We start from the raw sequence: 25,184 nt of genomic DNA on the forward strand, positions 1-25,184 counted from the left end.
CATATACAGTCATTGCAACTTGGACTTAGTTCATATAACCCCAGCAATGATCTGCTGGCGTGACCCAGTAGGTAGATGAATTGGATAAGAGAAGTTTAGGCCAGCGCCCTGGCTCACTAGGCTAATCCTCCGCCTTGCTGCGCCAGCACACCGGGTTCTAGTCCCGGTCGGGGCGACGGATTCTGTCCCGGTTGCCCCTCTTCCAGGCCAGCTCTCTGCTGTGGCCAGGGAGTGCAGTGGAGGATGGCCCAAGTACTTGGGCCCTGCACCCCATGGGAGACCAGGAGAAGTACCTGGCTCCTGCAATCGGATCAGCGTGGTGCGCCGGCCGCAGCACGCCGGCCGTGGCGGCCATTGGAGGGTGAACCAATGGCAAAGGAAGACCTTTCTCTCTGTCTCTCTCTCTCACTGTCCACTCTGCCTGTCAAAAAAAAAAAAAAAAAAAAAAAAGAGAGAGAAGTTTAAAGGTTTATCCTTTCCACAAATATAGTTAGTTAAATTTTGATAAGATTATTCAGTGTTTTGTTTTGTTTTACAAATAAGGAAGGATATTAACATTTTTTTATTGTCTAGACAGAGGCACCTTTGCTGCTCCCTAAATCAGATTTTAAAAATTGCTTGCCTGGCCTAAGATTGGTTTTAACTGACATACCCTGTGCTTTATTCTGGGGACTTGAGTGAGTGCCTGGTTCACAGGGACACAGCATCCCAAGATTAGAGATCAAGAGAAGACAAAACCATAGGCCAGAGGTGTGAAAGAATTACTACAACTGCACGGTGCGTCTTGCCTGGAAATGATAGAATAAATCTGTTCTCAGTGACTGCCTGAAGAGGTGAAAAGCCTCAATTATATGCTTGACAGGCTGACTTTAAAGGAAAAAGCCTTTGTTTACCTCCTCTATTCCAAGCTCAAATCAGCCTGCCCAACCATTATCGCTCATCTCAGTGACTCATGGGATATAATGATGGTATCCAATGTCAGGCCAGTTATGTTAACAGAATTCCCTGGAAATAACAAAATGCAAGTGTACCCACACACGTACTGACACAGGCTCACACAGACCCGACATGGGGGCCAGAAGAAACGGAGGACCCTTTGTAGTCAGGAGATATCACAATTATGATCTCACTGTGCTTATTAATATTTGCTAAGATCAGCTGTGTCCAGCAGTGAGCTGAGGCTTGGGCGTGATATCTCAGAGGCTGAAGAAAAGATCTCTACTGTCCCTGAGGGGAGAGCACTGGGCTGCCATGAGAGGTGCCCAGTATGAGAGGGGCCCCCAAGCGCCTTGGCACACAGATCACTCAGCCCTGCTACATTGAGTAGGAGGTTATGGCGGTCTGTCCCTCACGATCAGGCAGAATGCCCAGGTTGTCAGCAAGAAGGAACTAAGCCTCTGTCAAAACTGCAGAGGTTCTTCTCGAAAATCATTTCCATTAATTATAATCTCCACAATCCCTTAATTAATTATATTAATCCATTAAGTCATACCCCTTGATGAGATGAGTTGAGAGTACAGCACTACGAGATAAATGGCTCTCATCTTTCTCTCCTTACAAGATGCATGAGTGTTGTAGTGGAACTTCAGGAGCCTACAGACAACCTGACTTCAATAACCAATTGGCGATTTGCCTTTCCCAGCTGCCTTGTCTGTGAGATCAGGGGGTCAGATCAGACAGCTGTTTCTGTAGTCCTGAGTTGACATGCATGAGTTTTAGCCCTAGGAGTATAAGCCAAACCTGGAATGTTCCAGTCCATCAGACCCTAGAGGAATTTAGTTGATTCTTGAATGCTGCAGTCCCTAGACCCCTGGAATTGCGCTGGGTCTCCTACAAGATCGCCTGTACCCTGAAAGCCAAGTCTTGACTCCAAAGATCCATTGCACGCTTGTGTACACCCTGCTCTTTCTGTATAGAAAGTCGTGCCCCACCATCTACTGTATGTACTTCAAAATGAGCTCAGCCATCTCCTCCCTCTCTGCCTTGCCTGCCTTCCCCACCCCCTCTTCCCTGGAAGAGTCTCCCTCTTTTGTGCTCCCCAAATCCCCATTCCATACCTGCATAATCATGCTTACTGTAAGCCATCAACTGTGTCTACAGGTTGATCTCTCTCAGACTAGCTGCTGAGTTTTACTTTCTTAAGGGTGGGGAACTTTATTTTCCCAACACCAACTGAGCCTGGTGCAGAGGCAGTCAATGAATGTTAGTTGCCTAAGGGGTGAGAAATTGGGCAAAAGTAGTACAGACTTGACTTGGAAAGTCTTAGGGTTCTGCTTCTGGGGACAGATGACTTGTGCCTTCTTTGTCACTATGTCATATTTAAAACCAGACTGGGCTAGATCTGGTCCAACAGAGTGTATATAATGAGCTAGACACACACATTAATTTTTCATCTGCCATTTCTTGTTTATTAACATTTTAATTTCAAGGAAGACAGGACTATTCCATGATGATTTTCTTTATGTATGCACCTCTTTTCCCATTTCTTCTTTAAATAAGAGGTGTTGGAAATAATCCTTCTTTTATTCTATCTGAAGAAGGCCAGCTAACCAGCTGAGAGTAACAGGAAGTGGTTACAAGACAGCCAGCAATATGTTCCAGGTTGTTTCTTGAGGACCAGAAAGTGGGCTGTGTTTGAGGCTTGGAAAGGTCAGTCCCCTGCAAAGAGGGCAGAGACTTGATTTTCTTCACTATGTGGCCTTCAGCGCAACGCTTGCTTCATTCACTGGCTGTGCTGGAGATTTATGGAGTCAATGTTATCACAAGCTGAGACTTAATAAGATCTCAACTGTATCTCCTGGATGTAGTGGAAAGCAACCATTTTGGTAATAAATAGAGAACAGCATCTAATTTGTAAATTCTTCTTTCCGTTGCTAAGTATAATCAGATCAGTGAAACTGAAGGGAATTGTTGATGACCAAAAATTATTTTCCATGCTTTAATCTGGCCAGGAAACATTACTCCTAATGGAAATGGCATGTTGCTCTGGCCATGGTAGAGGATGGCATTTGTCATTAGACTAACCCAATTGTTGCATATTAAAAAAAATACGTTTAGACCAAAATCTATTTAAAACCAAACTGGAGCTGAGGCCCCACATTGCTCTCTTACTGGTGTCACTGGCTCGTAGAAGCAAAACACTTCCCAGCTAACCCGCTGAACTCCGCAGCACTGATCACCCTGAAGACTTCATCTGGGCTCTACGGAGAAGCCTGAGGGAGGCCAGCTGGGCCACTGGGGTGCCCAAATTGTTGTCACAAGCAGCCTTCTATGATGTGGCAGAAAGCCAGTCAAAAGGACAGAACACCGTCTCTGGCAGGGCCGTGGTTTCATTTAATTCAAGAGGTTCAAAAGGGAGGTGAAGACAACTGTCTTGCAGGTTGTGCTTAAACATTTTTTCCTGATTCGTCATCATGGGAGAATCTGATGAACTGCTTTCTCACAAGCCGTTCGCATTTCCAGGGCAGGGGCCATGTGGTAGGTGAGCTGCTGTTGGCACACAGTAGGAACTTCATGAATATTCCATAATAAGAATGACAACAGTGATGAACCCATCTGGGAGGCTGATGGGCCCCGGGGGAGCATGGTTCACTGCAGCCATCCGTGGGCACTGGCCCTGCAAACACGCGCGTCATCACCAATTAGTGTTCAGTCTCCAAATGACCTTTGAGATGCAAAGTAAGTGATCCTCCCTGAGTCGTCTTCTCCCTGATCTGCACTTGGCTTATACATTCCCCAAGGAATATACACAAGAGCGCTTCACACACACACAGAGAATTGTTATTGAATATCCTGAACCAGAGCTACCATTTACTCAGCCCCTCTGCTCACCTGTACTATCTTTAATCCTCAGCATTACCATTTGCAGACAAGAAAGATGAAGTTCAGTTCATTTACCCAAGGCCAGGTGGCCAATGGGAAGCTTGTGTAGGCTCACACCCAGGCACCCCCTGTCTGACTCCAGCACCCACCCAAAGGTATCCCGGTAGACCCCCACGATAACAAGCCTGCTGATAGGAAGAAGGAACGGAGAGGAAAGAAGTGGTAGAAAGGAAGTCAGGAGACCTGGTTGCTGTACTGGCTCTGGTACTAACCAGTTCTTTGGCCTGACATAGCCTTTCCCACTCTGGGCCTCCATTTCCTGTGTAGCAGTAATAGCCAAAAAACCTCCAGTTGTCTAGAAGTCCTTGACTATTCCAGTCCCCTTGACACTCCCTTGGTCCCTTTCTTTTGGAGTCCGGTGTTCCAGCACTGCCAGGGGCTGGCCCAGGAAGAGGAGGATGCTTTCACTCTGCACGTAGCCGTTCTCCCTATATCACCAGGCAGTAGGTGTCCCTAAAGAGGAAGTGCTGGCTACCTAAGAACTTCGGACATCCGGCAGCAACCTCTTTCTCCATGATCCATCTAGAGCCAGTATCCTGACAACTTTGTCTTTGCCTTGAAATCTCAGTGCTGGTGGGGGTGGGAGGGGGTGCAGAAGACTCTCTCTTCCCCCTCCACATGCCCATCCATGCTCAAATCTCCTCTGCAATGTCTCTAGTATGGAGTCTCACCCACTCCTTTCTCAAATGCATGGAGGTAACGCTTACCAGGTCACAAGAAACCCCTTCCATTTTTGCGCAACTCTAATTGTTGGAAAAATCCTCCCTTCTTTTGAGTTGACACCTGCAGCTGTTTAAGGTCCACACCCTGGTCTGAGGTGTCATGGGTGCAACCCCGTCCTCCCAAGGGTGCTGTTAATTATCCTTACATGGTTAATTATGCTAATCGCTTTTCTGTCTTTGCCCTCCCTCCTGCCTTATGTTTCCACTATGGGACATGCTTTGTAGGTTGTGCCCCACCTCTTGTCTCTTGTTCCTACCTGTGACCTTAGGCAGGAAGCACTAAGCCAGTCAGACAATTTCCCTTACCAGTCAATGGGCCCATGTTAAGGAGGAGACTAGAACTTTGGACTCCTGCCTCTGCCACATACAGTTGCTAGGAGACCTCTCTGCCTGCTTTGAACCCTGCATGAATGCAGCCCGCCTCCCCTCTCCCCAGGGCTGATACCCATGCTAGGTCACTCCCATTGCACCCCCACCGTAATGTTAGGATCCAGACTTGGCCACTGTCTCCTTTCCACTTTCCCCAAGACAGACAGATTCCATCTTCAAACCTGTTCAGCTGACTGCCCAGATAGTCAAGACTCCTGCAAAGCAATAGAGTGACTTGACCCTGCCCAAGGCCCCCTCGCCCCAGCCGTTGTCCTGCCAATACCTGCACATCACACAGTGAACACAACCCACACCTACAGGAAGGGCCTTTCTGTAGCCCAACCACCACAGCCAAGACTCTGTCCAAGCACCGGAACCTCTGTTTTCCTGTTCTTCCCTCTCCGTTTCCCAGGCCACTGAACCTGTGGTGTGGATCCTCATAGAATGGGAGGCTGAGATGGAGGGAGGTGACAGGGAGGTAGCGGTGTGCCCCAGGCAGCGGGGCCCCTGGGAGCCCAAGGTCAGCGGGCTCCCACTGAAAGCAGGCTTCAGGATCATTAGCATTCCTCCCTCCTGCCAGGCCCCAGGTCTTTTGCTGTTGAAGACAGCGGCTCCGGTTCTCTAGGTTTCAAAAACCACCTTTTGCTTCTAAAGGAAGAAAGTCAGCCTCTCCAGCAAGCCCAGCTCTCCCGAGAAATCCTCAAGGAGCTCTGAGACCAGCACGGAGACAGAGGCACGGAGGCTGAAGGATCCTTTGATTCAGATTCGGTGTGGGGAGGAAGGCTCTGGGCTGATCAGCACAATAAGGAAAGTGACACTGCCCACGCGAAAACAGAGCTGGCGTGGCGCTGGGTTCTCTTTCTCCCTGCTCGGCTTGGAGTCACCCCAGCTGCTGTGGGGGTGGGAGTACCCGCTGCCCACCAGTGGCCGTAACATGGCCATTTCCCAAAATAGCATCAGAGGGAGGACAGAGCTCGTGGTGGGTGGCCCAGTGTGTGTGTTCTAGACCCGGCTGCAAAGAAACGGAATGAATGAAACAGTGGTTTCTCTGGCCCCTGTCCTGGTGGCCCTCCTTCCTAGCTCCCCTTCTGCAACAGAGGAGGAGGAAAAATGAAAGAAAGCAGAATTAGATGTGAGCTGCAGGACCAGCCACTGTGTACGGAGTGCCTCTGGGGACTGCAGCGGAAGTTAGAGATCAGGCTCCCAGCTGGGAGCCCGTCGCCCTCCAGCTTCCCAGGCAGATCAGCTTGGTGTGACCACAGGTGCCCGAGAGAGCAGGGCAGTAGCACTGAAGCCAGCAGAGAGATGGGGCTAGGGAGGCCTTAAGTCCTCTGTGCCCTTCATCAGCAGCTGTGTAGGGCGTGGGTGGCTGGGGAAACAGCAGGGGGCTGAGGGCAGAGAGGCCCGGCACCCCCTCCTTGCTCCCAGCTCCATTCCTCCAAAACCTCACTTTCCTCATCTGCAGCTGTGGAGAAGACGCCGTCCCTTCCTGTCTGCTCTGGCTGTTGTGAGCAGGCACCTGCTTTCACAGCACACGCGGCTGCACGCTGTTCTAATGTGCAGAAAAAGAATGTGTTAGAGCGGATCTTCAAAAAGTTCCTGGAAACTGCATATTATGACAAAAACCATGCATGGCTTTCAAAAGCTTTTTCTTTTGCACCTAAATAACCTTGTCTTTGATTCCGTTTTCCCACAAACTTTTTGAAGTAGCCTTGTAAGTGAGTCCTGCGTTACAGAGTTCAATGCTGACCACTTGGTGCAAAAGGCATTCTGGGACCCTGCATAGGTCTTCATGAGGGAGGGATGGCTGGGGGGTAAGATAGGCCCACATGTGTGGCCGAGCCTGGGGAGTGCAAGAAGGAGGCAGCAGGGCAAGACCCACCATCCCCTGCTGGCTTCCTGCGTGCATCAGGCCCTCGTCCAGATGCTGTCCAAGCTGGCCTGTGGAGGGCGTGTTCTAGAGCCACAGAGTCAGGCGTGCCCCTGCCCTGGAGGATGAAGGCTGAGCAGAAACTCGCCTGGAGTTTGCTCGCCAGAGTGAGCCCATGTTCCCGAGGGCCTTAGCGGAAGTTACAGGCCAGGACTGTGTGTGGTAAGGGACAGGCGTGGGCTGATGGGTAACATGAAGCTGAGCAAGACTCCTCCAGCCCATGGGAGAATGAGGTGTGGGCCCCCCAGCTCCACCCACCCCTTCTCTGCTTGTCTAGAGTCCCCTCCGGGGGCCCCTCGCCAGCATCAGCAACTTGGCGTGCCGTCACCTCACAGCAGCCCTCTCCTGTGAAGCTCAACTTACTTGTTCAAAGGCAGTGAAGGTCGTAGCCATCTCGCAAAGCTGCCAGCAAATTCCTCGCGAGCCTTGCTTGGAAACGCCAGCTGACGAGCACCTCCCGGTCTGCGAAGGTGCTCAGGCTGCTTGGGAAGCATTTCTGTCTCTCTCCAGTTCTCGTCCTTTGGTGCATAGTCCTTGTGGAGCTACTCTGGGCAAGCAGTGTCTTCCTCCTGCAAGACAAGGCTTCAGATACATGAGTCGGGGCTGAAGTTGCCTAACCTGATTGTTATAAGTGGAGCCCTTCTGGTTCCTTCAACTGTTCTCTGTGAGCCACGGAGCATGCATGCCCCCCCCCCCCAAACCTGGTGCTGGCCACTGAGCCTCTCACCCCGTGGGGCCTGCCTCGGGGGAGAGGGCAGCTGTACCTTCCTGGCTCTTGGCACTTAGCGGTGGCCCTGGAGATGCATGACACCGTCCTGCTGAGTGGCCTCTCAGGGGACGTTGTCATTTATTCACAGCAAGGACTCGGCACACAGGGCCAAAGGGGAGCAAAAGAACAATGGCAAGCAGTGGGCAGGCAGAGGGGGGCAGGTGGTTGAATGGGAGTGAGGGCCCCTGCAGAAGGGGGCAGTGGATTCGCACTCGGGCAGCTGCCCGTGAACTCCCTGGTGAGATCCTAGAGCAGAAGCGGCACCATGGGGTTGTAGCTACAATGACTCACTCGCATAAGCAGTGTTAACAGAGGCAGCTTCAAGATGTAAGGCAGCGGCTTCCTTGCCTGCAGGAAGGGGCGACAAGCCTGAGACCCTTCTGAAGAAGTATTGCTGCTTGCTCAAGCCAGCCCCCCCGCCGTGGTCCTTCAAGGTAGTGCTGGTGCCCTGTGCAGCCTCCTTGCAGGGAGTCTGCCCTGGGTCGAGATTGTCTCATGCAGCGGAAAGCCAGGAAGAGGAAGAGAGAAAATGAGGGCCATGAGTTCTCTCTAGCTGTTGTGAACAGCAAAGAACAGGGTGCAGAGTTCACAGCTTGTCCACAGAGGAGCACGTGAATACTGGACAGGAGAGGGATCCGGGGCCTGTGTTCAGCTGGGTGCCTTTCTGTCCAGGCAGGTGAGAGAGGTGGAGGGAGGTGCAGAACACTACCTCTCCCCTCACTGTGTGACCCCAGCAAGTCACTGGCCCTCTCTGGACTTTGGCAGTGCTAGCTGTAAAGGAAAGGCTGTCTCACTGTGAATACCCCTTCTGACTGTACAGTGCAGGTCCCACAGAGATCTCCATTCCCAGAGGAACAAGTAACGTGCCCCAGGGCACCCAGCTCCCATGTGCTCCAGAGACCATGGGCCGCAATACACTGTTCTGCTTACTGCCTTCGCCTTCTGGGCTGGGATATACAGCAGGCAGCCTCTGCCAGCACCTCCACCTGTACTTCAAGCCCTGCTGCTCCTCTTAGTGACCCAGCTCATCCCCAGGACTGGCTGCCTGTCTGCTTAGGGTGTTGGAGAATTATCCCTCACATATGGCAGCTAAGAGCACGGATTCAGCGTCAGATCTGTGTGAGTGCAAATCCTGGATCATAACTGCTTGCTTTGAATAAATGACTTAATTTTCTGTAAAATGGGAACATGCAATACCTCCCTCATAAAGTTCAATCAGTTTCTGTATGTAAAGTGCATGAAAGAGTAGCTCACATAGACTAAGTGGTAAAAAAAGATGCTTCTTTTTTTTTTTTTAAGATTTATTTATTTACTTGAGAGACATAGTTACAGATAGAAAAAGGGAGATACAGAGAGAGGTCTTCCATATGAGGGTTCACTCCCCAAATGGCCTCAATGGCCATTGCTGAGCCAATCCAAAGCCAGGAGCCAGGAGCTTTTTCCAGGTCTCTCACCTGGGTGCAGGGGCCAAAGTACTTGAGCCATCTTCTACTGCTTTCCCAGGTCATCAGCAGGAAGTTGGATCATAAGTGGAACAGCTGGGATTTGAACCAGTGTCCATATGGGATGTCAGTTCCGCATGCAGATACTTAACCTACTATGCCACAACGCTGGCCCCATGATGTTAAGATAGAAATGACTCACTTTGCTGTTATGCCCTGTGAGAGGACAATGCCTTGCAATGTGGGAACGACCATGAGATGGCACTGGTCTGGAGTGGAGACAGATGAGTGGAACAAATCTCCATCTCATAGCATAGCACATGGGTGACCATCTAGGAACCAGGAAAACCTAAGCGAATTTTTACTTAAAAGGATGGCTTTTCCAAAGGAGCTTTACAGCGAGGCTACTGTCTTCCATGTCTAGAAGATCTCCATCCCTTCCCTAAAGGCTACAGGGGATCTGGGTCTTCCCTCTGGGGCGTCCCACCCTTCCTGTGTTTTATCCCAAAGCCACCAAGGGCCCAAGAGAGCTCCACGCTGCCCTGTCAGCCCTCATGGAGGGGTGAGCAGGAAAGGCCAAAGTTCAGACTCTGCCTCAGCGGAGCTCCCTCTCCTGCCTCCTCCTGCCCCTGCTGGGACTCTCACTCTCCCGGGAGTAACCTAGGTGGCCTGACTCCACCGTCATAATGGAGAGAAATTTTCTGCTTGGGAGCGCTGGATGTTTATGGCCTGCTGAGATGGCAACGACCCTGGTTTTCTTCTCTGGGTTATGGCTGCAGATCAAGGACAGGTATTTCTGCTTCCTCCTAGTTTATTGCTATAATAATAATTATTAGGGTGCCACATCATGCTTATATTGTGTTTTTTTAATAAGGCCACTTTGTATGGCTTCTTAATATTTAATCCTGTTTCATATTTATTTTCTGATGGCTTGAAATCAACCAGAGTTTAATTGCTCATGTGGAGGAAGCCAAGCTGGGCTGGGCTGGCAGGAAGTTGCTGAGAAGGTTCTGGAAGCTGGCGGCCCCTCTCAGCTCAGGCGGGCTGCAGTGCCTGCAGACTACCTTGCGTTCTCTCCTTTCTCTCCTGCTGCCTCTTTCCCTTCCCCCTACAATCTGCTTTTCTCTTATCCCACCCCTCACTTTCTTTCCCTTAGAAGAGACCTGCAGCTGCTCATGTAGTTCCGTTTACCCATGCACAAGATGGAGAAAGTGAGACCCAGCATTACCACGTGGACTCTCAAAGCTACTTGGTTTCAGGGCCGAGCAAGGGCTGTCTTTGGTGTTTTGTGTACTCACAGTACTGAGGGGATGCCTCAGACTCGGTTAGACACAGAGCTATGAAGAACTCCTTCCCCCATTAAAGGCTGTATGTGATCAGGTGCTTATCTATCAAACTATAGAAGAAATAACTGTCCACGTCACTTTTTTTTTCTGCAAGAGGTAATTAAGTCAGATGGAATGCACCCTTGTTCCTCCCAAAAGAGCCTCTTGGGGCAGTCTCCATGACTGGAATGTTCTGTTCCGTTCTCCATAGGGCTAAAGCAATCCTAACATCAAACCTGCATCACAGTTCTTAACAGTAATTCAACATGCAGATACAGGCATGAGCACAGTTATTCCAGAGGTCACCTGACCGTGGCCGGGCTCAAGACCAGTCATTCTGTGCCATTTACCAGCTTTTTCTTTGGGAACTAACTTCAACTTTGGAGGTCAACCCTTTCACCTGTCAGTAAGGAAAACAGTATCTACCTTATCCCCACAATAGAGGTGTATCAGTCAGGGTCCCCACAGAAAACAGGGTTCTCTTAAACCAGATGATTTACAGAGAGTTTACTAAAAGTTACAGGCAGGGTTTAAGGAAGCCAGCAAGGATGGCGAAGGGACAAAGTGAGGGAGCAGGTAGCAGAGTCAGAGAGAGTAGCTATGCAGATAGGGTCATGTGGCCAGACCTGTGGCCTTCCACAGCCAGTGTAGCCTGACACTGCAAGCAGAGCCTGGAGCATATTCCCATCCTCACCCTTCTCAGAACCACCAGTGCCTCCCACTGGCCCACCCCAGGAAAGGAGAATACACTGATAGAGCTTACGGAGGCAGCCCCTGTAACAGAGCACAATGAGAAGAATGGAGCAGGACAAAGTCCAGCACGGAGGTACCTTCAGACCACGTTAGAAGATAGGAAGTGTGCTTACCATAGTTCTGTATCCAGTACCACTAGGATCAAAAGCGGAGTCCAGAGAATTCCAAGATGGAGTCTCTGGCCTTTGAGAAAGCTCTATTTAGTCGGAGACAAACCTAACACTTGTGAAATAACAACAAACTAGCAGAAAAACATCAAAATTAGTTCGTAATAGACACAAATATTTATGGCATTTACCATTTTGCAGAGTTATTTTGCAGTGTTATTTCACTTAATCCTCACCAGGAGCTCTTGAAATAAATAATAATGTGTCCTTGTTACAGATGCAGAGTGCTGAGCTCAGAAAAGTTGAATTACTTACTCAGAATGACACAGTTAGGAAAGGTGGAACTGAAACCTGAATCCCAATAATTTTAATTAGAATCCCCACACACCCGAAGGTTCTAGGTACTCACAGGAGGCTTGGGTGGTCCTGGGAACCACCACAGACTAGAACTGGGCCTCCAGGAATGGGTGAAATTTGAACAGATCCAGGTCAGCAGGCTCTTTAGGCCCGTACATATTTTAGGCTCTGCAGACAACACTGAGTCTCTCCAGCAACTCTTTGTCTTTGCTGCTATTTTAGCAAAGTGGCCATAGATGCTGCTTAACCAAATGGGCATGGTTGTGTTCCAATAAAACTTTATTCACAAAACAGATAGCTGGCTCTATTTGGTTCTCTGCTATGCATTGTGGGTTGAATTATATTCCCCATGAAATTCATGTACTGGAGTCTCAACTTCCTCCTCTGCCTACTTATCTCAGAGTTTGACCATATTTGCTAACCCTGCAAGTGGACAAGCAGTCCACAGAGAGGGCATGATCCATGATGCCATGTATACTAAACCCCAGAGATTCAAATATGACACACGCAGGGGGCCACCTGACTTGGTTGGAGAGTTTATGCAGAAAGCACTGGAAAATCAGAGAAGACAAAATGTTGTAGTCAGTGGGAATTGCTACAGACCAAGTGACTGAACTGATGTAAATTGATTTCCACACCTCTAGAGGCTAGAAGCCAGGTGGTTCTTTATGAGGGCCATGAGGGAGGGATGAGTTCCAGGTCTCTCTCCTTGGTTGTAGGTGCCCATCTTCTGCTTATGTCTTCACTTGATCTTCCCTCTTTATATCTTTGTGTCCACATTTCTTCTTCTCAATAGGAACAACAGTCAAGTGGGATTAGAGCCCACTCTCATTATTTCATTTTAATTTAATCACTTTTAAAGACCCTATCTCCAAATATTGCTACACTCTGAGATATGGGGTGAGAGTAGGAGGTTGGACCTCAGCAGATACGTTTCCACTAAGACCTAATTCAACCCCTAACAGATAGGATGGCAGGGAGTTTTGGATTCTAGATTAGTCAGTGAGCTAGGGAATTAAGAATCTTCTTGCTTGTTAGCCATAACTCTGATTAGTACTTAGAGAAAATAAATATTAATTATATTACTCCTATGCAAGGAAATATAATAAAAATGGGCATCCAGTCAAGTAAATTATTCAGTTCCATCCTGTAGTGCAATGCAGCCTGGGCAATTAGATCCCAGCAGGCTGGCTAACCCAGGATGCAGCCCTTTGGCTCTGAATGGCATCCCACCACATTGGAGAAGTTCAGGTTGGGTGAGAAATGCCTTCAGTACATTCAGCTTCTGAACCCCAGCTACTGCCTGAGATGTCCAGCCCCAACGTTCAAGCCTCTACCAATGGGAGGAAGTAAAAGATTGACAACAATTGATGAGTTCTGTGACCTTGGAAAATGGGCTCCCAGCTATATTCTGAATAAAGACTGGGCATTTCCTTTAGGAAAGCTCCTGAGAGGCCAGCCATTGCCACCACCAGGCACATCAGGACATCACACAACTAACACCTTTGTAAGAGGTGACTGAAGGTTTCAGAACTGGGCAGATAGCTTCATCTCTTCTCCAAATTCACTCTCACACATGCAGCTTTGCTCTGATGGATCAATCAGTCCTGATGCATAAAAAGATCTGAGGAAGAGCAGGGCCAGAAAGCTTGTATGTGCATGGCCTTCCGGGATTGGAAGGAGGGGAGACGGGATACAGGGAAGGGAGGAGGAAAGAGTAAAGGAAGGAATACCAAAGAGTGTTTTACTCTGTCCTTCCTGGATTTATTACTAAGTTGCCCTAGTACAGATGCTCTGGCCCTCAACCTTTTGCCAAAACCCTCCCTGGCTTTATTTTTAGTCATGGGGATGGCTTTGGCCATCTTTGGATGTGCATATCACAGCATGCGTGCATGGTGGTGACTAAACGAGATCTACTCTCTTTTTAAGGAGGACATAAGTGTGAACAGACTGGCCCAGCGTGGAACATTTTCACCACTTGGAGACTTGTTGGAAGCAATGTATGGAATTGTCCAGAGACACTTGTTCATTTTATAGAGAGTTCACTTCCTGTAGGGGAAAATGAGGAGGATGTGCCATGAGCTTAGTCTTTGCTGTTGACCTCAGCTACAGAAAGCCTGGCCAGCTGATCTATGCAGCCAGACTTGCAAAGCACCACCCGGTGCTTCATGTCCAACTCCCAAGTTTCAGTGAGTGAATTCTCAGAGGATTGCCAAACCCAGATGTACCATGGAATACCAGGCATCATCATGGCTCAGGCCAAGGGCCCCTCCCCAGCTTCATTTCCAGCTTTCAGGTGATCCCATGGAGAAGGTCACTTCCTGTAATCTCCCCACAATCTGTAGAACTGTTCTCCAAGCAAATCCGGGGATACATCAGTAGCTGTAAGACAACAACAGTGTATCTCCACGGAGACACAGAAATAGTCTAACTAAGGACCATCCAAGCAAGAGTGGCTGCTAAGAGTAGATATTCGGTAGGGGCTGAAGAAGTGATTCAAGGATGTTGTCAGTTGTGGCAAGACAGAGTCTATGTACTCATTATAATCATTGAGGACATTACCGAAAATGCAAGGGCACTGCCCATCACCTGCAATGGCCACTGTTAGTTACTTTTTAAAAGAAAATATCATCTTTATCTGGGATATTCTCACCAGAAGCTGAGACAGGCCAGCCCAGGGACCCTCATCTGGTAGCTGGAAGTAGTGAAGTTAGGAAGTGGGAAGGAAAACAAGCTCCCCCTTTAACTTTCTTCCCTGGCATTCTCCTTCCCAACTTCATTCAATAATAAATCACAGTGTATGCTACAGAGGCTAGGCCATTATGTCCTTGTCTGCGGATGGGCACTGCCAAGGGCATTGGAGCAAGTTGCCTTTAGACAAAAGGTGCCCTCAGGCATCTGGGTTCTTGACTATTTTTCTGCCTTAGTTTCCAACACATCATTTGAATGACCAAAAGAGAGGAGAGGCTTTCTTTCTATATATCCCATCTGTGGAATAAATATCCAACATTCATGATTCTAGGCTTTGAGCAGTTTGGGTATTGCATGTCCTAGTTTTCCTTTAAAAATCAGCTCCCACACTACTGTCTAATATCTTTGTAAAAGATGCGTGAACCTTGTCTTCATCCATTTTATTTCTTCAGTGCTATGGGATGAACTCTCACAAATGAATAGGCACTGGTCTGTTCATGCACTGCTCCTTGCAGGTGAATTACTTTCATTTTCAGCAAGGAGTCTCTAGATGTATGTCCTGACCCAGAAGAGCAGCTCTGTGGATACCAATGCAGGCCATCGATGGGGGTGATTTAGACACTTTCCACATTAATGGCTGTCAACTTTGCACACATGAAAATCCAGCCCTGGACCACTTCCATTACACATTAGCTGACCATGTATTTATCAACCTCCTTTTGTTTTTAAAGTTATTGTGCGGTTATTTCTAAAGTTGAACAAGATGAGACATTGTTTGTGTCGAAGCCAGAAGCTGTACAGTATTTCTTTATAGAGTCTGAATGTCCTCAGGTCCCTCTCACTGACCAGGGCTCCTTTCCCCTCACACAACCACATAAGCAGACAGAAAACTCAGTGACTGGTAGTCTTATATTTACCCTTTTGCACCTTGAAATAAAACACCACTCAGCGTGAGATGCTCACTTCAGTAATTGTTGGCATTCTAAATTAAGACACACCTTTCTCTAGGAGAAAAACTTGAACCAAGTCATTCCTAACTCTCAGTGTTTTCTCATACAGGATTCTTAAGATGCTTAAAACTAGCCGGCGCCGCGGCTCACTAGGCTAATCCTCCGCCTAGCGGCGCCGGCACACTGGGTTCTAGTCCCGGTCGGGGCGCCGGATTCTGTCCCAGTTGCCCCTCTTCCAGGCCAGCTCTCTGCTGTGGCCCAGGAGTGCAGTGGAGGATGGCCCAGGTGCTTGGGCCCTGCACCCCATGGGAGACCAGGAAAAAGCACCTGGCTCCTGGCTCCTGCCATCGGATCAGCGCGGTGCGCCGGCCTTGGCGGCCATTGGAGGGTGAACCAACGGCAAAGGAAGACCTTTCTCTCTGTCTGTCTCTCTCACTGTCCACTCTGCCTGTCAAAAAAAAAAAAAAATGCTTAAAACTGTGCTCCTGATTGTGAAGTTGCTGTTTAATCCACACTTTGGATTTTAAAGATCAATGTGTTTGAGACATGACCCTTTACACAGATTAAAAACACAAGGTTATTTCAAAAAATTCTTGAAAAAAGAGCACTTAAAAGATAAATATATTTGGGTACAAAGACATTTTGCAATCCATGTATAGTTTTTTTTAATAAACATTTTTCATGAACTTTTTGAAAGTCCCTAATATGCATGGATTTCAAATACTATTGAGCCCAAATAAACTTATCTTCATTTTCCACAAAGTATTTCAAAGCTGTTCTCTATACTGCTGACTTTTCTTTCACAAACCAGTCTTTAGAATTCTAACAAGCAACTTTCAAGGAAGTCTTTGAACATAATCTGAGCAGAGGATGAAATTAAGAAACAGCTAAAATGGGGGTTGGCCTTCTCACCCTTTCTTGAAACTGATAGGGCCACCCACCCATTCCTCATCAGGGCATGCACTTGCTTTGGTAAGTGGGTGCTGACTACCCACCCCCATTGGTTGCTGCTCCCCATTAATAAGCTGTGATTACTCTATGTCCATCACTCATTCTCAGTGCCGTCCATGGTAGTCTCAGAGTTCGTGCTAGTTAATGCTCATCCTACCCAAGGAAGTGGGAAAACTCTTTCTGAGAAATCAGCTAGCACCAGAGCTCCAAGTCCACTGCAGAATACAGAGCCCCTCCTCACCCCGTGCAGAAGTTAGGGTCTTCACTGCCTCCCTTAGCACCCTCCTCTTCTACCACAGCCCAGACCCAGTTCTCTCTTATTTACAGACCTCCTGAAAACACCAGGCAAGTTAGCATCTGCTTTGCTCATTTAAACTGCTCAGAAGCAGATACATGCAGGTTTTGAATCTGATGCTTGGGATGGGCCTTTATTGCACCAAACCAGATGATTGAGCTGGACAAAGGGGCAAGTGGATCAGTGAGCTGTTTTTCCACCTGCAAGGGAGGTCATCCAGTTGTAAGTGGTGAGGGAGCCCCTGAATTTACTACACATGGAAGGTTTTCAATATGGCCCTTGGCCACTCGGAAGGGATGGAGGGGACACTAATGCTATGATTTTCGTGTTACCTCTGGTGAGTCTGTAAATGGGGTACCTCCCTAAGGAGGTGGCTGGGACATGTGGCAACCACCCCCTAGGAATCCTGCTCAGTCACTAATTAGATACCAAAAGCCTCTACTGGAGTAACTCCTCCTCCACAGAATCCATCATTTGTTCTGTGTTGTTAATTTGTGTGATTTGGGGTTTTGGTTCTATTTTCTTATGTTTTCTTACATGTTTTGGTTTATTGCTTTTTAAATTTTTGTTTGGTTTATTTTCGGAGATGAAAATGAATGTTCTATGTGAAAGCTGAGTTCCTTGTTTCTTTCTTTTACCCGTGGCTGACTGCATGTTCTCTATTGATGTCTTGTTCCTGGTGCTTGACAATGACCATCTTGTCTGTGAAAGGAGGCACTCCAGCGGGCTTGCATGCCCAGAAGAAAGGGAAGTTTGCTTGGTTTAGTCACTCCACAGAGACCCATGGTAATGCTCCCCTGTGCTCTGTGTGTGTGAGTGTGTGTGGGTACCTACCAGACTGGAGGGGAGGGCATTTTTCTTGATGGCTTGTGATGTGGTGGTTGTGTTTTTGTGAGTCTTTGTGAGGGGATGGTAACAAGTCCCTCTCAGAGCCTCTTCATATGCATGGAATCAGCAGGTGTGATACTCGGCAGCAACTTTTCTCGATGCAGCCCTTCCTTGGGTAGTGCAGTCCAAGATCAAGGTCACTGTTAATGCAACTTGGTACCAGTACAAGCAGTGCCTTGTGGTTATTCCTGATGCCCAGGCCTTCCCACCCCTATTTGTTTGTCTTTCTAAACCTAGCACCACTGCCATCCCAACTCTCCATTGCAATGTAAGGGGCTCTCTAGGAATGAAGCGTTACAAAGCCAGATGGCTTCCTATCCATGGCTCAGCTCTTTAAACCATAATGCCTGGGGAGTTAACAAAACCTTAGGTCAGAGGTGGCTGGAGATAGATGTATTGAAAGACTGAGACTCTTCAATTTTGTGACTTCTTCCTTAGTTTGGATTGAATGAGGGTCCTGGCGAGCTCTGAAGGTCTATCTTCCAGATCCCAGTGCTAAACCCACCCCTGTGTCTCACCAGCTCCCTCAAACCTTGGGATACAAAGTTAATGTAAATACTGCAAATTGTTTACCAGCACCACTGCTAAACAATTCACTACCCTACAATGATGTTTCCAGAAACTGCTTTGGTTTTAAGTTCCTTGTCCTGTCCTAGGGTGTACTGTGAGGAGTTGGTCAACACTGGGACAATCAACATAAGAATAGTAGAGGGGACAGATACTTGTCCCCTGGTCTCAGTCCTACCCCAGCACATTGTGTGACTTTGGCTGTCACATCCCGTCTTAAGGCCTCACTCTCCTCTTTTGCGAAGTGAGGGGGACAGGTTAGAGCTGGGTAATTTCTAATGTCTATCCAGCTCTCAGCTTCTATGTGATGATGCTCAGATCCCTCCACTGTAAGGGAGTCCTAGGTTGGAGAGGTCTCTTGTGTGACAGTCAAACAGATGGCGAGTCATGAACTTTGTGTTTGTATGCTCTATGTTCTTGATACAAGTCTCTTCTCACCCACCTGGTTTATCTTCATCCAAAAGAAAACCAGAAAATCCACATCCATCTACGTTATGCATACATTCAGTCTTTTCCTGGGCTGTGGCAGCTCCATGGGGACTCGTGGCCTAAAGCCACACCCTCACCAGTTGCAGATTCTTTGGTGATTTCCTCAGCCAGATGAAGAGTTCTGTTCTGGAAGTAGAGCTGAACTAAGGCCAATGATGTCATATCCACTCTAAAGAAGAAGAGCTGGCAAAATCAAGGAACTTGTGTCATGTTGAAAGGGTGACAGAAAGTGAAGAATTCTTTAGGTTAAACGTTTATTTAGAAGAAAAATCATTATAATAAGAGAAACAGTTGCTTTCGAGTCATCAAACTGGATTCTAAACTAGAAAATTCCTGCTAACCTGGAAATCCAGCCTACAGTGGCCTGGGGAAGAGGCTGGAGATTGACTAGCCAGGTTGGCTCTGACATTAGATGGTTTATAGCTCAAGTCAATCTGTTGAGATGGGAATGTCAGGGTTTCTGAAAGGGATGATTGTACCCCTGGTAGGCTGTCTTCAGGCCACATTCAAATTTAATTTAATTTTATGCATTCCACACTTATATTCTTGAATTTCTAATGTCTGCAGTGCTGGTTGGAATCTTATAATGGGATTCTAGTGATGGCCATTCATGTCAAGCTCTCTATTTGAGAAACAGTCTTAGATGTGATTGACTCAGGACCCAATGTGCACTACAGGAAAAGGGGTCTTCTCCAAATCCACCTGTCCCTTCTACATACAAGCCAGACCCTAATCTTGGTGATGGAACCCCTTGGAATTGGTGTGTCAAAAGAACCAATGAAGACAAAACCTTTTTGTGAAAGCCCCTCTTTCTATGGAGAATGGTAGATGCAAATGGAAATGCTTCCACAGCCTTTTTTATGCAGTTGAGTTAAGGGGAGTGAAAGCATTGAATGGTCAGTTTTTTCCTAGATATGCCCTGCAGAGTAAACTGGTTACCAGATGTCTTCCCATAGTCCCGCCAGTTTACAGTGTCCTTGAAAAGCAATCTTTCCCCCAGACAAGCAGCAGGTATGACAGTCAAGGAAACCCAGGGCTCAGCCCCCATAGATTGTTCAGGCGCCTTCCTCCCAACCTGTAGTCCGGCTCAGGATTGCGTGTGTTGCAGACTAATGCTCTCCTATCCCGTTTTTCTCCTCACCCTCCACATCTTGCTCTGCATCCCTTTGACTCTTGCAGTGAGCATGCCCACAAGTGAGACCGAATCTGTCAACACTGAAAACGTGGCTGGAGGTGACATCGAAGGAGAAAACTGCGGGGCCAGGCTGGCGTGAGTAGGCACGGCGAGCCCAGGGCTGGGGCATTCTCTGGGGGTGGGCTGGGACGCATGCTTGTGCAGGCTGAATGGGTTGGCTCATTCCTTGGAAGAATAGAGTTAGATCTAACCACAGGAAGCAAAGCTCAGGTGGTTGAGTGGTGTGGGGAGAAGAGAGCCCAGGCATCGAGGATGGCTCTGGGGTTGAGTATGCTGTGAGTCTTAGAATGATGTTAGCCTTCCATTCAGCACTTGTTGGGCAGGTCTGGCTCTTGGATTTTGAGCTCCTTTTCATCAGATCAGAGTCTTACAAAGCATCAGGAGGGTCTCTAAGGTCTGTTTCTGTCCAGTCCCTCTCTCCCCCTTTCACAAGAGATGACCTTGGTCACTCCTACTATGATCGATGACCTAGAAATAAAGCAAACAGGTAAGAAAATACCCTGAGAGATGAAAGCATTTTGGTCCTTATGTAAAATGTTTAGTTATCCTCCTAAAGAAGGGACACAGAAGTGCCTAAAATGTCCTTTCGAATTAATGGAAAATTCACCTGTGCTTAGCCTAGAATGAGACCAGTCCCTCCTATAACCAAAGCCCACACTTAGGTGTTTCTATCTACCCTTTCCTTGTCGAATCCAGACCCGCGACTTCTGTGAGCTCGCTCTGGACTAGAGGTGGGCGGGTGAAGGCACAGGGCAGAGGCAATGGGAGCAGTTCCCATGTGAATTCTCACAGACGCAACCATTAAAACCAATCATGTCCGTGAAATACCTCCTCACCCCAAATGAAGGGGAGAGGGCTTAACTGCCCAAAATCAGTGAAATGCTGCTTAGCTATCAATGTTTCCAAAACAGACGCTGGAGATTGCATTTGTTTGCTGTCAGGTGGCCGCACTGACCTAGAGTACGAAGCCTCCTACCATTCAGGGTCCGCTTGGCAGAGTGACAATTGCTTTTCTTGTTGCCCTGAGGTACAAGGTGGTAAATTCACCCTGGTAACAGTGAGGAACAGCCAGCAGAAGGCCCTGACTAGAAAGAGTCCCAGTAAGATGAGTTTTTCAGTCGCCCCTGCAAGGGAACCACATCTTGGCTCAGCCCCTGCAAGTGGCTCAGTAGCCTGGGCCAACCCCAGCCTTTTGAAGGGTGAGCTGTTGGTCGATCTGACCATAGCAGTGCCGGCCCTGGGAATGGCCGTTGAGCCACTGGAGGAAGAGGACTGAGGCGGACCAGCTCTTGCCGCCTGTTTCCAGGGCACAGGGAGCCTCAGCATCACTCACTCTGACAGTGGCACCAGGGAGTCTGCACTGCAGATTCTCAGCATTGTTGGGAAGCGATTATTGTCAAAATGTTGTTAAAATACGATGCTAATTACATTTTTAAGCAGCAGTCCAAAGCTCTTCCCTCTCCTCTTCTTTTGGAATTATATACAACAAACACTGGAGTTTCTGGAAGTGGGCCCCAGACAGCAACACTATGGAAAGGCATTAGGAAGTCTTCAAAGTCCATAAGTTCTAGGCCTTTCTGTTGTCTTGACACTGAGAGTAGGATTGTAGAGAAGACGGCCAAGGACCCTGTGACTCACTTTGGGGCACGAAGTCCCACACCAGGAGGCGCCAGGGAGCTGGCACCAGGAAGTCACTTGGGAGTGTGAGGCTTTGTTGGAAAGACAACATGATTGTCCCCTGCAGAGGGAAGCTGGCAGTTTCTAGTCTATCCATCACTTCCTTGGAGCGTGTACCCCACAAGCTTCAGAGTACTGTAGAAACTCTGCCTGTTACCTCTATGCGTTCCACACCTATTCTGTGCATACAAAATACCCAGCACAGCGCCAGAATTATAATATGCTCTTCATAAGCCATGGCCTTTCCTCATCTCCCTAACCTTCCCACCCCACTCCAAACCATGATGGGATGGGACTGCCAACATTCCTTATGAGAGAGACAGCACAAGAAGCTCATACAAGCTCACAGTCTTGTGTGATAAGGTCAGGGTAAGGACTTGCAGGCACTGGGAAGGCCTAGGAGGTGATAGTTCCTGTGGGGCTCAGGGATCAGAGGGAAAAGAACTGTGAAATGATATTTTGTTGGCCGGCGCCGCGGCTCACTAGGCTAATCCTCCGCCTAGCGGCGCCGGCACACCGGGTTCTAGTCCCGGTCAGGGCGCCGGATTCTGTCCCGGTTGCCCCTCTTCCAGGCCAGCTCTCTGCTGTGGCCCGGGAGTGCAGTGGAGGATGGCCCAGGTGCTTGGGCCCTGCACCCCATGGGAGACCAGGAAAAGCACCTGGCTCCTGGCTCCTGCCATCGGATCAGCGCGGTGCGCCGGCCGCAGCGCGCCGGCCGCGGCGGCCATTGGAGGGTGAACCAATGGCAAAAGGAAGACCTTTCTCTCTGTCTCTCTCTCTCTCACTGTCCACTCTGCCTGTCAAAAAAAAAAAAAAAATGATATTTTGCTGGGAAGGCAGCAAGTGGGCAAGGGAGGCGATGAAGAGGAATGAGCCTGCAATGTTTAAAAGAGAAAATGATAATGAGACTGCAATAGAATTTGAAGCAGGTGCCCAACTTGAGGGATCTGTAGGTAGCATAGGGTCTGTGGGATGTGGAGATCCAGATCTCTGAACACAGATAGAGGCAAAAATATGATGTGCTCAGCATGAATACTACCAGTGAGATGATGTGGCATGATTGGATGACAGAACAGTAGGAAGCAGACCAAGGGCTCAACCTGACACACAGAAGAGTAAGACCAAGAGGATATAGATAAAAACATGTTAGGAGGACAGCAGCATTGGCCTGGAAGCCAGGGGAGGAAGAGTTTTAGGACAGGGGTATTTATGAGAGTAATTTAAGCTGTGGAAAATGGAATGAATGTGTAAGTATTTTAGTGCAATTTTTTTTCAAATTCATGTACTTTTTTTTCATGATATGAGTTTTCTGTGAACTTCTTGAAGATTCCTCATATCCATGGATTTCAAAAATCTGGAACACAAGCATGAATTTATCATTTTTTTTTTTTGACAGGCAGAGTGGACAGTGAGAGAGAGAGACAGAAAGGTCTTCCTTTGCCGTTGGTTCACCCTCCAATGGCCGCCACGGCCAGCGCGCTGCGGCCGGCGCACCATGCTGATCCAATGGCAGGAGCCAGGTACTTATCCTGGTCTCCCATGGGGTGCAGGGCCCAAGCACCTGGGCCATCCTCCACTGCACTCCCTGGCCACAGCAGAGAGCTGGCCTGGAAGAGGGGCAACCGGGACAGAATCCGGCGCCCCGACCAGGACTAGAACCTGGTATGCCGGCGCCGCAAGGCGGAGGATTAGCCTAGTGAGCCGCGGCGCCGGCCATGAATTTATCTTTTAATTCCATTTTCCATCACCCTTCTGAAGTGTCTTTGTATTTGTCTGTTCACCCACAGTGCTCAGCGGGGTGCTAGGCAATGGGGGTGCGTGGCCTTAGAGAACATGGCCATGATGCCTTTGGAGCTTACAGCCGAGCAGGAGGTGACACTCAACAAATAAAGAGGGGATCTGGATTGGAATTAGGGTTAAGAAGGAAAAGTAAAGGTACTGGAGTGTTAAAAGCAGAGGGACCTGTTAGGATAGGAAGAGCTTCTTTGAAGAGCTGAAGGAGGGACAGTGAGAAAGAATGTTCCAGTGAGAGGGAAGCAGCTGCCTCCAGGCCCGTAGATCTGGCCAGGGAGAGGAGAGAGCGGGGGACAAAGCAGGAGACAGACAGGGGCTGTAGACCCCTTAACAATCATAGTCTTTGTCCTAAGAGTATGAGGTGTCATTGAAACGTTCCAGGAGCAGGGAACTGGTTGGGGAGGTTGGTGTGCATCCTTGGAGGATTGCTGTAAGGTTAGAAACAGCATGGGTGGGTGCAAGACACAGGAGAGCAGGGGCAGCAGCAGTTACCCCTGTGCAGGACGTCGGGTTGTCTTTGTGCAGAGGTGCTAAGAAGTGGCTGGCTTGGGGGTTCTGGAGCCATCTTGACAGACTCTGAAGGTGCACTGAGGTGCGGCTTGGTCAGTTTAGGAAAGAGAGGGGTGGAAATGGGCCAGCATGGGGCAGTCACTCCGTGCGGGCTCACGGAAGGGGAAATGAGAGCAGGCAGTGTAGAGAGGCACAGTGTAGACAGCCCCTTTCTCTGAGCAGCCATGGGGCTGGATTGACCTTTGCTTTCCAGGTGCTCTCAGCAGAGGCTGGGGGCCCCGAAGCTGCCTGCAACAGCTACTGCACCAGGCAGCCACATTCATCTCTTTGACTCGTTGGGCTTCCATGTAAGATTTCATCAGCATTTGGCCACCTGAGAAACTGCATACCAGGGGTCCAGGAGGTACCTAGGGTCCCATCCGGCTCTCACCATCTATGGTTCTGTAGAGAATACGGAATTCAAAACAGAGGGCTGTTGGTGGAATTCAGACTGAGGGATCTCAATCATCTCATCCCAGAAAGGGAAGGTCAGGTGTCGCAGGAGCATGACGGGCAGTGCAGCGAGTCACACTGAGGTCACTAGACGCTCACTGCTCAGCGTGGAGGCTGCAGTGGCAACTGACATCGCGAATGTGGCGTAACCTCACGGAGGAGTTCAGTGGCCTAGGAGCACTCAAAACAGACAGTGGGGTGAGCCAGAGTCAGAGGTTAGCCACACAGGCACAGCAGAGGGTCCAGGTGATATGGGGTCTGTATGGTAGTAAGGGGCAACCTTGCCATGCCCTTGGGCCCATGCTGAACCTTAGAAGTCGGGTCTGATGCTAGTGCTGGTGTCTTGGAAGGGTGTGACCAGAGGACCTGAGGACGGTGGAGATTGAAAATGAGAGATTGAGAGTGAAAGAGCAGCAGGGCCAACAGGAAAGCAGACCCTGGCAGGGACCCACCTGGTGGTTGCAGCAGAGCCGTGTGGAGACAAGGTCTAGGATGTGCCCTTCCCAGCTATCACAGCCATGGTGGTGATGGAGTTGTGGGGTGCAGGGGCTGAGTCAGATGGCTGCCGACGTGGATGACGACTGCAGTGCCATCCGATTATGGTAAAGGCAATTCGGGACAATTCACAGAAATACTATTTCACACAGCAGGTAGTAATCATATGGTGCTCATTACTCTGAGAGGGAAGCCTGAAAACATAAATAGCTACCAAGAAGTTCAAGTATTTGTCAAACAATGACAAATGCAAACTGAGTAACTAAGCCAAAAAAAGTTGTGAGTTGATCTGTAATTTTGAATCTCAATATCAGAGAAGCATATGATGACCTTCCAGAAGCTTTGTTTTGGAAGCCTGGACAGAGAAAGTATCTTGGGTGGAATGAACTTTGGTTCCAACTGAGTAGGGCTGTCCTGATGGTCTCATGTGTTAATTATTAACTTTTTTCCTTGCTCTTCAAGAATCCTCTTAAACATGAGATAGGAATGATGGCTCACTAGGATGAGTGATGCCCCAGAACTCTTTGGAGCAAG

At 48.7% G+C, this 25,184-nt stretch overlaps 1 protein-coding gene across 30 annotated transcripts in view; it reads left to right on the forward strand.

Annotated features, from left to right (window-relative positions):
- Window positions 1-25,184, forward strand: part of CACNA1C (calcium voltage-gated channel subunit alpha1 C) — a 739,977-nt gene that overhangs the window by 591,501 nt on the left and 123,292 nt on the right. For 21 of the 30 annotated variants that reach the window (NM_001136522.1, XM_051849897.2, XM_051849907.2 and 18 more), the window contains 1 exon segment: window positions 19,667-19,757. In NM_001136522.1, the coding sequence (NP_001129994.1) occupies window positions 19,667-19,757 (91 nt within the window). 30 annotated transcript variants of the gene reach the window in all.

Source organism: Oryctolagus cuniculus, chromosome 9 (genome assembly GCF_964237555.1).
Source record: "Oryctolagus cuniculus chromosome 9, mOryCun1.1, whole genome shotgun sequence".
In the NCBI taxonomy this organism is placed as follows: Eukaryota; Metazoa; Chordata; class Mammalia; order Lagomorpha; family Leporidae; genus Oryctolagus; species Oryctolagus cuniculus.